We start from the raw sequence: 15,006 nt of genomic DNA on the forward strand, positions 1-15,006 counted from the left end.
GTGAACCCAAAAATCCCCAGAATTGTGTGAAAAGATTAAAAAAAATAAAACCTGTAAAAACTTTCACAAATTAACTTTTACTTGCCTTGAAAATGCTCTTCCTCAGATGCAATATGTTTGTCCAGGCATTTCTTCCATTCTGGTTAACATTTCCTGTTCTCCTCTTTTGTCACCGTGTCTAAGAGCTCCCAGTGTGTGTTTTTGATTTTTTTCCCCCATGGTACCAAATTGTCTTCCCTTCAGTTTCAATTTTAATTTCGTGAACAAAACAAAATCACAATGAGTGAGATCTGGCAACTATGTCATGAGTGTGGCATTGTTTTTGATCAAAAGCTCTTGCTCTTTTTACATAACCTTATAAATATTACTTTGTTTGGAAAATTGTCATGGCATACTTGTATTTTTATTGGTTTTCAATAATAAAAAACTGAGTGACAATGTGGTGTGTGCAGGTGTGTTGTTGTGGTGCAAAATTCAGTTTTGCATGGCCCACTTTTCTGGACGTTTGGTTTTTCCCTAATGCCTTCCCTCAGGAGCCTCAGCATTTCAGGTTAATGCTGCTGAATAACAGCCTGTACACGGGGAAGTAACTCTTTATGAATAAGTCTGTCAGTGTCAAAAGACTTGATTATTATTGTCTTTTGAAAATCTGCTCTGCTAGCTTGGTGAAAAAAAATCGCCAAAGATGTCTGGACAACTGTAGAGTAAAAACATGAGAAATACAGCAGCTTGGCATGATACTAATGTGGTGTACGGCTGGGGCGCTTGGCCGGCTGGGATCCCTCCATGCTGGAAGGACCGGTGGAGGGAGCCTATCCAAAGCATTACCTCACCCAGAGCACTAGGTGGCAGCCCCCCTGGGTTGCAGCAATGCTGTGAACTGTGCTATATGCTATACGCCTTTCCCCGTTTCCCGCGAGGGAAAAAGAAAATATAAAAATCATGTGTGCTTAACTTGTGTCCTGCCTCTGTCTGTGTCGGGTTTGGGCGGCACGTGCATCCCCCGGAAAGCTAGGTGGCAGCCCCCCTGGGTGGCAGCGATGCCTCAGACTCCCGCGGGGCTCCATGAGAGCTGGAGTGTGACCTGGTGTTGTGGAAGAGCTGCCAGAAGTGAAACCATGAGTACCTGGAATACTTCCGGGTGCTTTATAAAAGGAGCCAGCAGCCACTACTCAGGAAGCCAGAGTCGGATGGAAGAAGATGAAGCTTTCCAGAAAGAGTGGAGGAAAGGAATAGAACGAGAGAAAGAAGAAGAGTTTTGTGCCTTGCTTTGAACTGTGCTGTACTTGTGGGAAAGGGGGATGGCGTTTCCCACAAGGGAAAATAAAAATCGTGTGTGCTTGTACTTGTGCCTCTGTGTCTGTGCCGGGTTTGGGCAGCAAGGGCGCCCTCTGCAGACCACACTACTTTGTGGACTGATTAGCTACACTGGTAGGCATTCGATAACTTGCACCATATTTGATCACTTCACACAAATGCTTTTAACCAATTCTGGAGGTTTTTGAGTTCCCCTTTGTAAATATGAGGTAACAGGGCCATTTTCCAGTCTAAACTGCACCTCTTTGGGGCGCACTTGGGCAAAACCACCTGAACTTTGGAAGGACATGCCAACTCTCTAAGGGTTTGAATAGATAAATCAAATAAGTAATGGCAATGGATAAAATATATATTTACTTACGTTCATGAAAGTATTTCCAGGTTTTCCCAGTGTAGCTTAACCAGTGCTTTTCTCACTGGCACTTGCTTGTCAGTGCATTCTGTGTTTCAAAAATGAATGAACATTTACATTTCAGGAACAATCTCTTGGGTTTAAGGGGGTGAGCTCTTCAGATTGTGAATCCTATGTAGGGAACAGTTTGAGAAATCACCTCACAGCCTAAATCAGCATCATTAAAAGCTGAAGAGTGCAGGTTGAAACCAGGGAGTAGTGTGGATGAAGATAAATAATTTAAAAAATAAAAAACAAAAAACTCTGTCCAGGTCACCTTATGACCCATCTGTAACACAAAGCAGATCCCTTCAAATGGCCTCTTTAAAAACCCGTGAAAGATACAAGATACCAGAATGGGGAGAAGAACCACTGAGGTGCTGGCTGGCCTGCAGGTGAAAGAAAAGCCCAGGCTGCGGCAAATTGTATTGACATCGCTTGTAGGCCATATTTCCATTTGGACTTCACTACAAAGAATATTTTAATAAAAAAACATAAAAAAGACTAAGTTCTACAAACTGAGGTACATAACACTGGTTTGAGATTTATTAGACTTTTTCAAGTTTTACAGCACTGCTGTACGAGTATCTGAAAGATCCCTGAAGCTTGTTCCGTTTGTCATTGCAAGCATGACAGAAAACAATACAATGTTAGATAATAGATACTGTACAAAAAAGAGGCTGGTGGAATTCCTTGGCCCCTCCCCTTTCCCCACCCCATGCCGCCCTGCCTTGCCCCACCCCACCCCACTGTCCAATCAGAAGTCATTCCATTAGAGTTCCTTGTGTAAACCCAGCCATATACATTTTGATAAATTAAAACTGACATTAGGAAAACTTAAATAAATAAATCCAAAAAACAGAAGACACTGTAAACATTTTTTGTATCAGGAATCCTTTACTTATAAAAAGCGATTATTTTTCTGAATTTACCTTGATCGGATATTTGTGTGTGTGTATGTGTGTGCGTGTGTGTGTGTGTATGTGCGCACGTGTGTACTTAGAGTAGATTTGTAGATCTGGAGGTGAACACAAGGACTTGAAGCACTAAGAAGTCATGCCGATACACAGACGAACCTGAGCATGGATACCAATAAAAGAACCCAAAGAAATCAAAGCTGCTGAACTGTGTAGGAGCCACAAACCCAGGGAAACTGGTACAGAAACGGAAAGCAACACAGGAGGCAGGAAGCAGACTTGTTCAGAGTTAAAAGAAGGACGTGCTTATTTGATCTGATGATTATAAGAAAGATTTTTTTTTTTAAATTATAAATGATTGGAATTCCTCAGTTGTTTTAGAGTCCACAGGAATCAGATGTGGCTTTGGAAATGTCCTGTCTGGTGGCTAATGCATTAGAACATGATGGGAAGCATTACAGGGCTCCCAGACCAGTAACTTCTGAAGACAGCCTAAATATAAGAACAAATCAGAAAGAAAGAAAAAGAAGGAAAGAAAAAAAGAACAAAAAAGCAAAATACTTCTTATCATTAAAAATATCACAACCAGCAAATTTACATCATTTCTTGAGACTAAAATTGTGACAATCAAAGCAACCAAAAACAGTGATCCGTAGTCATTGTTAACAAGTTCCAGAACACCTTCTCAGTAGCACTTTAAAATAAGTATCTGCCACACAAAATCAAAGAAATGATTCCATTCAAAGTACTGAACTCCTTCCTAGAAGACAAGCTCAGAGGCATTAGTCTATTAACTAATCAGCTGGTACATAACTCAAGAAGAAAGTACTCTTATTTCTCTTCCTAGCTGTTAAATGGCTGCTTATTTGTCTTTAGTAGTCTTCCAGGGTGATTTCTTGCATCCCTTTATTTTCATAGTCTATGAGTGTGTCACAGCAAAAAGGGGAAAAGATTAAATAATGGTACAAAGGTACTGATTACAAAATAGTAGTCCTGATGTATTGATTGCGTTACTGGGGACTGCTCTACTAATTATGAAATCTGGATACTTATTTTAAAGTTCCACCAACATAATCTGAGGTAAAGTCTGATATCATTTCCATTGTTTTTAATTTGCTCTCATTCTATCATACTGTATATACAAAAATCATTTTGTTGAAACATTAAGAATAACAGTTCTACAAACAAGTTAAACAATGTCAAATATAGTGCAATTTCACTAACAGTGGTTTCTTTTGTGGAGCAATGTGTACTGAACACAGCAAACAATACTGAAATGGTACTCAGTCTTACACAAGATAATACACTGCAAAATATTGTCCGTTTTTGCTTATAAAGTATTGCATTTGCATTTTTTGCTGCAGTTGACCATAGAAAAAAAGCACTGAATAATACAGTTCATTGACTTAAAGCTTTGTGTCTAAGGAGTGCAAAGTGAATGGGGATTGTGAGCGCATGAAGGACTTTGCATTCCAAAAGGGTGAGTTAAACAATACAGCATCACTGTGACGGTGCTCGGCAAGAAATATTCAAAAGGTGAATGAAAAACAGAAAACAATATGTGCTTGAAAACGATTCCCAACAGCCTTTTGCCAGGTTCAGTGACGTAGCTTTCCATTGTCTTTTTTTGCTTTCAAAGATACATATTTGACCACACACAAATATGCCATCACTTTAGCAAAACTAGAAATAGGGGTCTTATTTTTAATAATTTTATTTAAATGCAGCTGATTTAGAAAACACTATGAAACAATGTCCATTATGAAAGGCACCGATGTAGTATAAAGATGGCTTCAGCCTTGCTGTGCTTTCACGCTGTCAAGCTGGTTTTCCGCAAACTTTATTTTGTAATATTTCTTTTCTTATTGTCATCTTAGGAATTCTAATAGTTATTTATTTATCTTAATGCTATCTTGTTTTTTTTTTTTAATGTTTGTTGTCACTTTGTGTTTTTTTCATTACAACCTGGTGATAAGTGTACACTACAGTTATTTATAATGGCAGCACACAATTTTTGTCATCCACATTTTGGGATTTAAATCAAAACTTCACAGCAACCCTCAGACATTTAAGTTTAGTTAAGGGAAAGGATACTCAAAGTTAGGAATTCTTTTTAATAGTGCTTCTCAACTTAACGCAACTGGACCCTTGCTCCGTTTCTAACTACTCTTTATGCTTTCCCAAAGTTTTGAGTTTCAACTTAAGATTTCATTCTTAGTGGACTATTTCTCCCAAGCTACGATAGCTCTGTGAATAATACTTCAACTAGCAAGTTTACAAATGTGAACACTGTAAATAAATGGTTATAACATAATATAGGATGACCAGATGTCCAGTTTTTTTTTTTCCTGCAACAGTCCTGTTTAATATTTGGACTATAACAAAATATCCAATTTTTAATAGGCTGGTCACTTCACTAAATACACACGAAACTCCAAAGTGAGGCATTTTTATGGTGAGTGTGGCACTGGCAACTTTGGTTTCCATTAATGCAGTTACTGTGTAAACTGCTTGTGCCCGTCTCTGTAGTGTGTCTTCTGTCTTCTATTACGTGCTTGTGTTTTAAGATTCCATTTGGAGCTTTGCACCCAAAAGGCAGTATCTTTGTCTGTAATATGGTCACGACGACAGTCTGTTTTTTCAGACAAGAGAAGCATAAAAATACCAGTGTGTCAGGACTGCTGGTTTTGTTTTGTTATTTTTCAAATTTATATCCTTTCTTCATTGCCTGCTCTTGGTTTATGTTTTGTCTTTTCTCTTTGTCTATACTCCCTTAACCTAACTTTGGTGTTGCCCGATTCAATTCTATTCAAGATACCTACTGCCAGGGCCTTTTTGCTGTGGTATTAGCTCTTGTAACTGTTTTGCTTCACTTTTCTGTATGTGTCCAGTTTGAGTAGTTTAATTTATTTAAATATTTATTTTTCGGCTTTCTGGAGGTTCTGGAATTCAATATTTAGAATTTTGGAATTGTGGGCTTGGCTTAACATGTAATTCTATTGTAGTTTAGTTTAATACTTTGTGTTTTAAAATTTTGAATTTGTACTTTGTAATTTTGAATTTCGAGTTAAAAATATTGAATTCTTTATTTAAGTAAAACATAAATCATTGAGCTTTCTTTGAACAAGGTTTAATCTCGACCATTTACTATCACTATTTACTATCCTAGTTTTCATAATGTCTAAGTTGCAAAAGTGATCACATAGTTGATGGGTATAATTTGGTGGTGAAGGGAAAAAAAAATACTGTGGTTTTTCCAAGACCAGAGATGACTTTTACACATCCAATACCCGAAAAATGTTTGTGTATCTGCATCAGAAATAAACCAAGTCTCTTTGCTGATGTATGAAACGAAAGATTTTTTTTTTCAACTCACTACAGTAATGTATATCAGAAGAAATATTCAGGGTATAATGGAAAAACTGGAGGATCTGCTCGGTAAAAGCAGACAAAGAATTTTCAATATTAAATTTACAAATCAATGTGAAGCACCTGGCATCGTGCTGTTGGAAATAGCCCATTCAATTTAGTTAAGCAATGAAGAATGGAAGACATTTTGAGGTGAAAACATATACAAAATAGCAGGTTAGCTTATCTATTTTATTAAATCATTTGTAAAAAATAAAATTAAAATAAATAAAGAGTAAGGGCTTCTGTTTCCTTGGATACTATAAAGATCTACCACAGGATCATGGTAGGGAAGTAAAACCTTGCATTCTTTCATCCCTTCTCAATATGGAGCAAACTTCTGGCGGTCAGATTTCTTAACCCCACCCGTCGATGGGATTTTAGCAGTATAAGCAGATAAACTCCCTGTGGCCCCCGTTGCGGCCGCGGCGTTTAGCGCCAGGAGTGGGACAGTTTTCATGCCAAGCAGACTGGAGACAGGAACGGCATAGTGGGTGGTCGGTAAAGGGGGAGGGGTATTGACGTTGACGGCGGCAGAGGCGGCGCCGCTGCCAGGACAGCCATAGAGGAAGGGGTGGAGGTAGGGGTGGCAGACTGAGAGAGGTTCATGTTGAGGTCAACAGGGGTCGAGACGGTAGCAGTCTGGGTGCTGATTTTAGCCATCTCTAAGCTGCAAACGAAGAGAGGAACAACAAAAGAGGTTGGGGTGGGGTTGGGTATAGGGCAAGGAAAAAGTGGGTAGGGATAGGGAGGAAGACGAGGGAAGGGAGGAATTAGATTGGTCAACACAGGGAAGGGAAACAGGACACACAGGTGGTAGGAGAAAGGGAGAGAGAGAAAAAGAGAGAGAAAAAAAGGAAAAAAATGAGGGTCAAAGGGGGAACATGTTATGTGTTAAAGAAGAGAAATAACAAAGGGGTATTTTATGAATTGATGATGAAAACATTAATATAATACTACCAAGCTGTTTACAAAATAAAAGTGGTTGATTTATTTTGTTCTTTTATATTAATGAAATCAATAAATAAAAAAAAATAAAAATAAATCTAAGGAATGCAGATAATGGTAATATGATGAGCAAGCAAACTTAAAAGAACAACTTAAAAAAGAATGAGATTTCATTCCCCCTGGCTCCAGCACACAAATCCTCACTTTCATCCACACTGCACTGGTAATTAGCAGGAAGATTTCCTCAGTGTCAGTTGTGTAAATTGGAAAAAAAAAAAAAACAAACAATGCAGCCAATTCTTTCTGTTGGAGATTTTTGAAGTGCATTGTATTCATGCTTTAGCCGTCTTTGCTAAATGTGCATCTTGTGAAAATTTAAGATACGTGTGAAGAGTTCAGTGTTTAGCACTTTGGACTGCATGTCCTTATAATCATTTTAGGTGTGTTGTTACTTATGTCACAATATGTGAAGCAGTTTTTCTTTGGATGTATGAGTGGCTCTGACAGGTTGTTTCTTTAGACAATGAAAATACTTTGACAAATAAATAGGACACCTTAAGCAATTCACGTCCATTTCTAAATGCTTCAGGAGTGAAGCAGAGGGGTACGTTAAAACTATTCCAAGTTTTGTTTCAGCTTTCAAAAAAATATATCAGTTTTTAAAAGGTTCAATATGATAACTCATTGTTTTGTTAGCGTTGTTGAATACAAGAAGGTAGAAGTTGTGTTTGAAATTGCACAGCTCACAGCAAAACAATTAAGAAGTGTCACAAAGGGTTAGCAAATTACGTGTTGTAAATGAGCTAAAGTGAACCATAAGGAAATAGCGGGAGTTTTTAAAATCGATGTAAGAAAAAGAACAGAGATACTCATTTAAATAAAACCAGTTCTTGTGGAAGAAACAGCAATGAGTTATCCTTATTCTCTTATTTGTTCAGGATCCAGTTTTTTTTATTAATCTGAAATGTTTGCCTCAAATTTCACTGCCAAGAATACCAGCAGTTCTTTTCTTTCTGGCCTGATATTCTCTCTCTGTAATACATTAAAAGGGAAACATTTACGTATAAAACTGGAAAGATCTTCAGACTATGCCTGTATATTATACTAAGTTTTCAGAATCCTTTGTACCAGCACGTCACTACTGAGGTGAGATAATGAGATGTTTTAACTTTTTGTTGTGTTCTGTAATTGAGAAGTGTGTCTGTCTGTCCGACCCGGAAGTGAGAGGTGGAGTCGGTATACCGACTCCACCTCTGAAGAAACAAACTCCGCTGCTAATACACAAGCGAGGCCATCACATCAGCAGAACAAAACCTCAAAAGAAAAAGTCTCTTAGCCACTAACATCGGCAAAGCGGTACCCCTTTTACTTTTCCTCCCGCCGCTAATGCACAAGCGATGCGAGCACATCGTCAAAATGAATCCTCCTAGGAGAAAGATGCCCAGAGTAGTTCTTTTCAATTACCTGACATCTCAACATTTCAATTTTTTTTCTGACGATGTCAATAGTCTCTAGGACCCCGGGCTTTTTACAGCGCGGGCTTACACAGCTAGTACATATATAAAGTCCTCTTCAATGAACCAGATATCAACCCATGACTTTTAATCTGTTTAACTATATTGATAAAGTACAGCTTAAGGATGTCTAAAGAGCATACCATTAATATGCTTTCTAGTTATGTTATGTGAATGAACCTAACTTGTAAAAGGCACTGCTAAGATTAAATAGTCTGCCATGCTGCACTAAACAAGAGCATATGGTGGCTCCACCAGTCTGGTATAATCAAGGACATCCATCCAGGATGTCTGGCTTTTCCCAAAATTTCTTCCATTTTTTTTTTCCCCCTACAAGATTTTTTTTTTTTTTGGAATTTTCTCTTATCTCCTTAGAGTCAAGGCTAGGGGGCTGTCAAAAAACAGGGCTTGTTAAAGCTCGTTGGGCTACTCCTTGTGTGATTTTTTTTTTTTTTTTGGGCTATACAAAAATAAATTGTAGCACTCCATTGCAATTATTTGCAGTTTTTTCCCTAACATAAATGATGTCTTAATTCTTTAACAAACCATGACATCTGGTAAAAGTAGCACTTTAATTATACATTGTATACATTCTTTTCTGTAACACTTTTTTTTTTAATTTGACATACTTTAATAATATCCGAGGGGAAATTGTCTTTTTGCATGACCTTTTGAGAGGTCAGAGTGCAGGGTCAGCTATTGTACAGAGCAATTTTCAGGTTAAGAGTCTTGCTCAAGGAACAACAGAGTAGGATCCCTATTTTCATTCAGTTTTCCCATTTCCTTTTCTTCAAACATAATGTTTTATTTTTTCTCAGAAGCTTTTTAAATCTGCTTGTGAGAAGTCAAGCAAAATGAACCCTTTTACTGGTTAACTAAAAAGATTACATCTTGCCTGAAGAAGGGGCCTGAGTTGCCTCGAAAACTTGCATATTGTAATCTTTTTACTTAGCCAATAAAAGGTGTCATTTTGCTTGACTTCTCACTACATTCTCACTACATTCATAATGGCTAACATGGCCCTAACACCCTAGTACTATAGATCTGCTAGAACACTTTTTTCAATTAAAGAATAATCCCCCTTAATACAAGGAAAAGTGTTTGTGTGTCTGTCTTTATGTCTCTCCTGTTGCTATGTCTCCATCATTCCAAAAGATGGCGCATCATAAATATTTTTAGTAATAAAATGCATTGTATTTGTCATTCCAATAGATGGCGCTTCGCAAACATTAACTCTGCTTTTACAAATCCCATACCAAATTGCATACAAGGACATGTGCATTGCATGGTCTGCTGCAAACATTAACGTTGAGGTCAATGTTGATTACTTAGATTTCAACCCATCTTAGTCTCCTTAGTCTTGAGGAGGCAAAGCTTTAAGAATAGATGCTAAAGGAACTCTGTGATGTGAAATAAACCACTGCTGGCCAACATCTGCTCAATTGGTAAGGGCATTAGTCTAAGGATCAAAAATATTGGTAAAGCAGTTCCTAAATTATGCCAGAAATCCTCACAGATTAATAAAAATATTGTCTGGGAGTGAGATGGCTTCTTTAGATTAGCATACTCTTTCCTCCTCTGAATTCATATGTTAGCAATGGTTGTGTGTAGCTTGGAGGAGAGTATCATGGGAAAGTAAGACATTTGACAAACCAGAGGAGACCACTCTGTTCATCAAGCTCATTTGGTTAGCAAATGACTACGTTGACTTCCTATCTCATTCAGGGCCTTTTTTACAAGGTTTTGCTTCAACTCAGTAATCCCTTTGTAAGCAAACTGTCAGAATGATTATGAATGCCAACGGGACTCGAGTTTTAGAACAGATGAAGTTTTAGTCAAGGTCAAAATCAGTGTTTTTTTTCTTCCTGTTACATTCAAGGGCCTAATGAAATTGCCCAAGATGCATTAGTTTGACATTTTTGATAGGAGTGCAGTTTATAGTATTGAATGACCCCATGTGTGTGCTGGTAGTGTTGGATTAGAAGAAAATGCAGTTTGTGTAACATCAAAGAGAATCTGATAATGGATGCATAGGTGGCTGTGATCAAGTTTTGCTGATCGAAAGTAAATCAACTGGTACCTCTGTGTGTCGACTATTTTTAGGTGTGACTATAGTGTCACATGTGTGCGTATAGGGGACAACTTTAGGGTTCTAGTGGTGAAGGTTCTCCAGCACTCCAGGGGTTGGTGTTGTGTGAGAATGCCATTTCTCTTCCTACCTCTGCAGACTGGAAGACTGATGGCTATAACACCTCTGACATCAATTCTGGTGCCAGTTCATCTAGACCCACCTCTTCCTGTTGGAAGGACCCAGTGCTGGATGATTTACCATATTGAGTCAGTTCTGTTATAAACTCATGTCTGTGCAGATATATCCACATGTTTTCTTTTGTTTGCAATCATTCCATTTTTACGGGGTTACCAGGGAGTTAACCCCAACTCGTGGTCTTGTGTTTCTCTTAATTTTTTATCTAGGTTCACGATACCTGAGCCCTCATGCATTGAACTTCATGACTAAGTGTTCTCTTGTGTGCCAAAACTAATGTATTCAAATCATAGAAACGATGACATGAGTTCATTTTGCATGGCTGGCACTCTTGCCACAGTTTGTTCCTCCTTTGGGATGCAAACTCCAGTGCCACACTATTGAACTAACGGCCGAGAAAGCAAACCTCTTAGCAAGGTGAGCTATGAGCCTAGTCTTCCTTTAGATAATAGTGGTCATTTTGTAATAGGCTAACGTTGCTTAATCCTTGAACTGCCGCAACCGGCTGTTGTCAGTTCCCATTACAATTTGCCAGCATGCTGGAGCTGATCAGTCAGTGCTGTAAATTTGTTGAGCAGCCAGCTCATGACCACTGCTGCCCCCTAGTGAATAAGCATCACTGTCCCTGGGATTTAGCCGCTGCACTAGATCAGCATGCAAGCACAAGTGTTGGCCTCTGTGTGTTCGTGTGCAGCCAGTTCAAGCACAGTTGGCTCAGCAATTTACTAAATTTCATCAATGGCGTCAGTTGCTCCTTGTACATATAATAATAGATTGTTGCAGCAGTTTTTTTATAGTTTTTACAGTTCACTGGCAGTGTGTGAAATGATCACTGCTGCAGTAATTGTGATGCTCTTTGCATGAAAGATGTGTTCCATTAATTAACTTTTTCTTGGTAAATTGTGACGTTTCCTTAAAGTGCAGCAAAAAGTATTTGGCATCCAGGGGTGCATGTTGTACCCCTGTTGCCCCCTAAAAAAATCAGGTTCATGAAACCAGGAGTCATACTATTCTAGTTTTTTTGCCCCCTATGGAATTTTTGCAGAAATTGCATAAAAGAAAAATAAATTTTGCCAAACTGGAGGGCATTATGAAAATGGACGTCTTGCTGTGGAGTGTAATATTTATCTGTTCCACAATGGCTTTTTTTTCCCAAAAAAAAAGTTTAGCAAAACACATCGATGCCACTAATTGTTTGATTGCCTGGGCAGAGCCACATAGTGGATTTAGGAGTGTCTGGCAAAATGTTCTGACAGGCTGAAAACCAAACGTAGATGAACAAAAAAAGATTCTTCTAGTAATGTGATGCGTTGTTCATCCATGGAATATAGAATTTGTGTTAAGCATTTATTGCACTGTAGTTGATTATTAACCCATGCATTTCTGAACTAAGCACATTCTTAAAACGGTGAGTAAAGTTGCTAAAGTATGACAATATTGTTACAAAATGAGGACATTCACTTACCTTGCATTAATGAGGTACTGTGCTAAGCTGATGTTTGCGGGTGATCCCGTTATTGTGACCTGTCGCTCTGCGGAGCCCTCAATGGCATTGGCAATTTTAATCTGTGCCCCTGACATCTGCCTGATTTCATTTATCTTGCTGCCTTGTCTGCCGATTATACAACCTATTAACTGGGATAAAACAGAAAACGAAAATGCTCATCATGCAGCCTTCACCATCAGATTCTTATATTGTTACAATACTTGTGAAATAACTTTGTAAGCTGCCATCCAAAACAATAATTGAACATTTGTAAAAATATGACAGGATTTGATTTTTATCTAGAGGAAATGTGTGCTTGATTTATCTAACATTACATTTGGCATGAACTTTGCTGGATTCTGGTTCTGGAGTGAAAGAGAAAAAAAAAACCCCACAAAAGTCACTCCGTTTCTAACATGAGTGTCATGGGCCGAAGAGAAAACACATTTGGAAACTTTATCTAAAAGAATAAACTAGACATTAATATTAAACAGAAGAGCAGGTTTTGAGTAGAGTGGACCAAAAGACTGTTATGCTAACAACCATTTTTCCGGAGCACTAGACGCTTGGTCACATTTGTGGTCACTCACATCCTCCCTGTGTATTCAGGCTTCAAACAACAAGCATATGGTAATTAAATTGACGTTACTATTTTTTTTTTTTTTCTTCAACAACTAAACTGGTCTCTAAGATTCCAGTATTGTTATCAACCTATGATCATTTGATACGGATAAGCATGTATCTGTGTTTAAGGATGTTACCGTGATATGGTACGTGACCCTTTAATGCATCCTTCCTCATCCATTCAGTCTCTTTGAATATTGCCCTGGAGACCACCTAGTATCAGGACTTATTTAGCACTGTCAGAAATCTCAGGTTTCTTGATTAAAATGTGATGATGAAACTTAAGAAGATAGCAACTAGTGTACCTCTGTTAGTATGTGACTCTAAATTGAAAAAGACAGCAAATACAGTGGCCTTACAGGGAGCCTTCAGTTGATTTACCTCATCTACCTAACCTTAAAGTCAGATATGGAAGTAAATTAGTCCTTAATGATCAAACCAAAATTCCTCATTGTTAATAAAAGAAAAAAAAAAATCAAAGAAATTAAACAATAATTGGTGCTTAAAAGCAATGTTCAAAGTAAGCCACAAAAACACAAAAGCAATCACTTTAAACAAAGAATAAGATGTTACTAACTCTGTGGATAAAGTGAACAATACTTCATCTTAAAGGATGTTTGGTATTTTTCAAGTCAGTTATTAATTTACAAACTAGGGGGCTTTGACCCCCTGCTCGCTAACAGCCGGGCCTGTGCTATGCACCAGCCACTTCGACTTTCTGCCGCTCGCGCATGTGGATTTCAGTTTCACCAAACAACCAATCTTTTAATTCTCACGGGTACGCCTCTTCATTGGGAAGAAACACTACTTTTCCCTGATGGCAACACGTATTAGACAATTTACAAGTCTCCGACTTAAACTTTAAAGCCGAACAATATATAGTCTATCTCTTTTCACTGTTCCATTATTTCAGAGTAATAATATTCATTTGTTTGTGCTAATGAGATCTTTACTATCATTTTTTTGAGACTTTCAAATTTTAGTACTTTCATTATCTCTAACCTGCTGTGCATGTGTATTGCGCCAACATTTTTGAATTCTTTACGACGTTCTACTTTGTCATCTAATCTTTGGCTTTTATTTCCAGCCCCGGGTGTGGTTAAATATCTTGGCACAAAGTCTCGTCTCGCGGGACTTGAAAATATCTCTCTGAAAATGTCGCGTCTCATCTCACCCCAGGATTTTTTTTATTTAATAGAGAGACATGCTATATATGCATTTGCCACGTGAAATTGTGTTCTAAAGTTAACTGCTTTCTATAAGTATATCTTGCCCACACTGGAGCTTTACATTGCAGTCTATGGGGCACGGAGGAAAAGTTTAAACTTGCTAAATATGCCCATTTTTCAAGACAAGACAGTTGTCCTTTATTGATCCGTAATCATTGTAAAATAGTTTATTAATGCAATTTTTGAACAAATATTGTGAGATTCAGGCATTTTAAAAGACCAGCCATGTGCAATAGCTCAGTATTTTATCTCCCTGAGCAACAACCGTTTACCCCTCTGACAGACCAAATCACAGGAAACTTTTCATGCCACGTGGCTGGTTTTATTTTGATTTACTTCTGTATTTACATGAGAACTCACATAAGCGAATATAAAACATATCCTTAAGAATAGGAATAAACCGAGTACTCCCAGATCCATTTTGTTATCACAAACAGGCATTGCAAACACAGGAGGCACAGATCAATACTCCACAGCTGTCTTGGCTTGGAAAATGAATGTACTGTATTTGGTAAGTTTTCAACTTTTTCTCCAAGCCCCATACCTTCTGTTTTAAGCCAGTAGAACAGGCAATTTTTTTTCTTAAATTTACATAAAGTGCTCAACTTTAGAATTCAGTTTTGTCTGGCAAATACATTTATAACATGTTTGTGAAGAAGTGACTTCAACCTGAAAAATACCAAGCCCATCCTTTGCAAGGACCCTTTAAAAATAAAATAACTGCAAGGGATGCTGAGTACTTGCTAACTGCAATCAACCCTGTGCCTAGCAAAGAGTGCATTGATCACTGTGGTGATATCACAACAGCATGATTTTCTATGAGTTTGGAGGTTAAGTAATGTTAAGAAACTCATAATTTCCAAGTAAATGTGACAGCTATGGGTTTTGAAAAACCAAAAATAAATG

At 37.9% G+C, this 15,006-nt stretch overlaps 1 protein-coding gene across 1 annotated transcript in view; it reads right to left on the bottom strand.

The window, feature by feature from the left end:
* Window positions 1-6,211: 6,211 nt before the first annotated feature.
* zgc:110045 (uncharacterized protein LOC664755 homolog) overlaps window positions 6,212-15,006 on the bottom strand; it is a 172,122-nt gene continuing 163,327 nt past the window's right edge. Inside the window, 3 exon segments of the mRNA XM_039736269.1 lie at window positions 6,212-6,568; window positions 6,571-6,703; window positions 12,227-12,396. Of these exon segments, the coding sequence (XP_039592203.1) occupies window positions 6,356-6,568; window positions 6,571-6,703; window positions 12,227-12,396 (516 nt within the window). The 3' untranslated portion in view covers window positions 6,212-6,355.

The sequence above is a fragment of the Polypterus senegalus genome, chromosome 15 (assembly GCF_016835505.1).
Source record: "Polypterus senegalus isolate Bchr_013 chromosome 15, ASM1683550v1, whole genome shotgun sequence".
NCBI lineage: Eukaryota > Metazoa > Chordata > Cladistia > Polypteriformes > Polypteridae > Polypterus > Polypterus senegalus.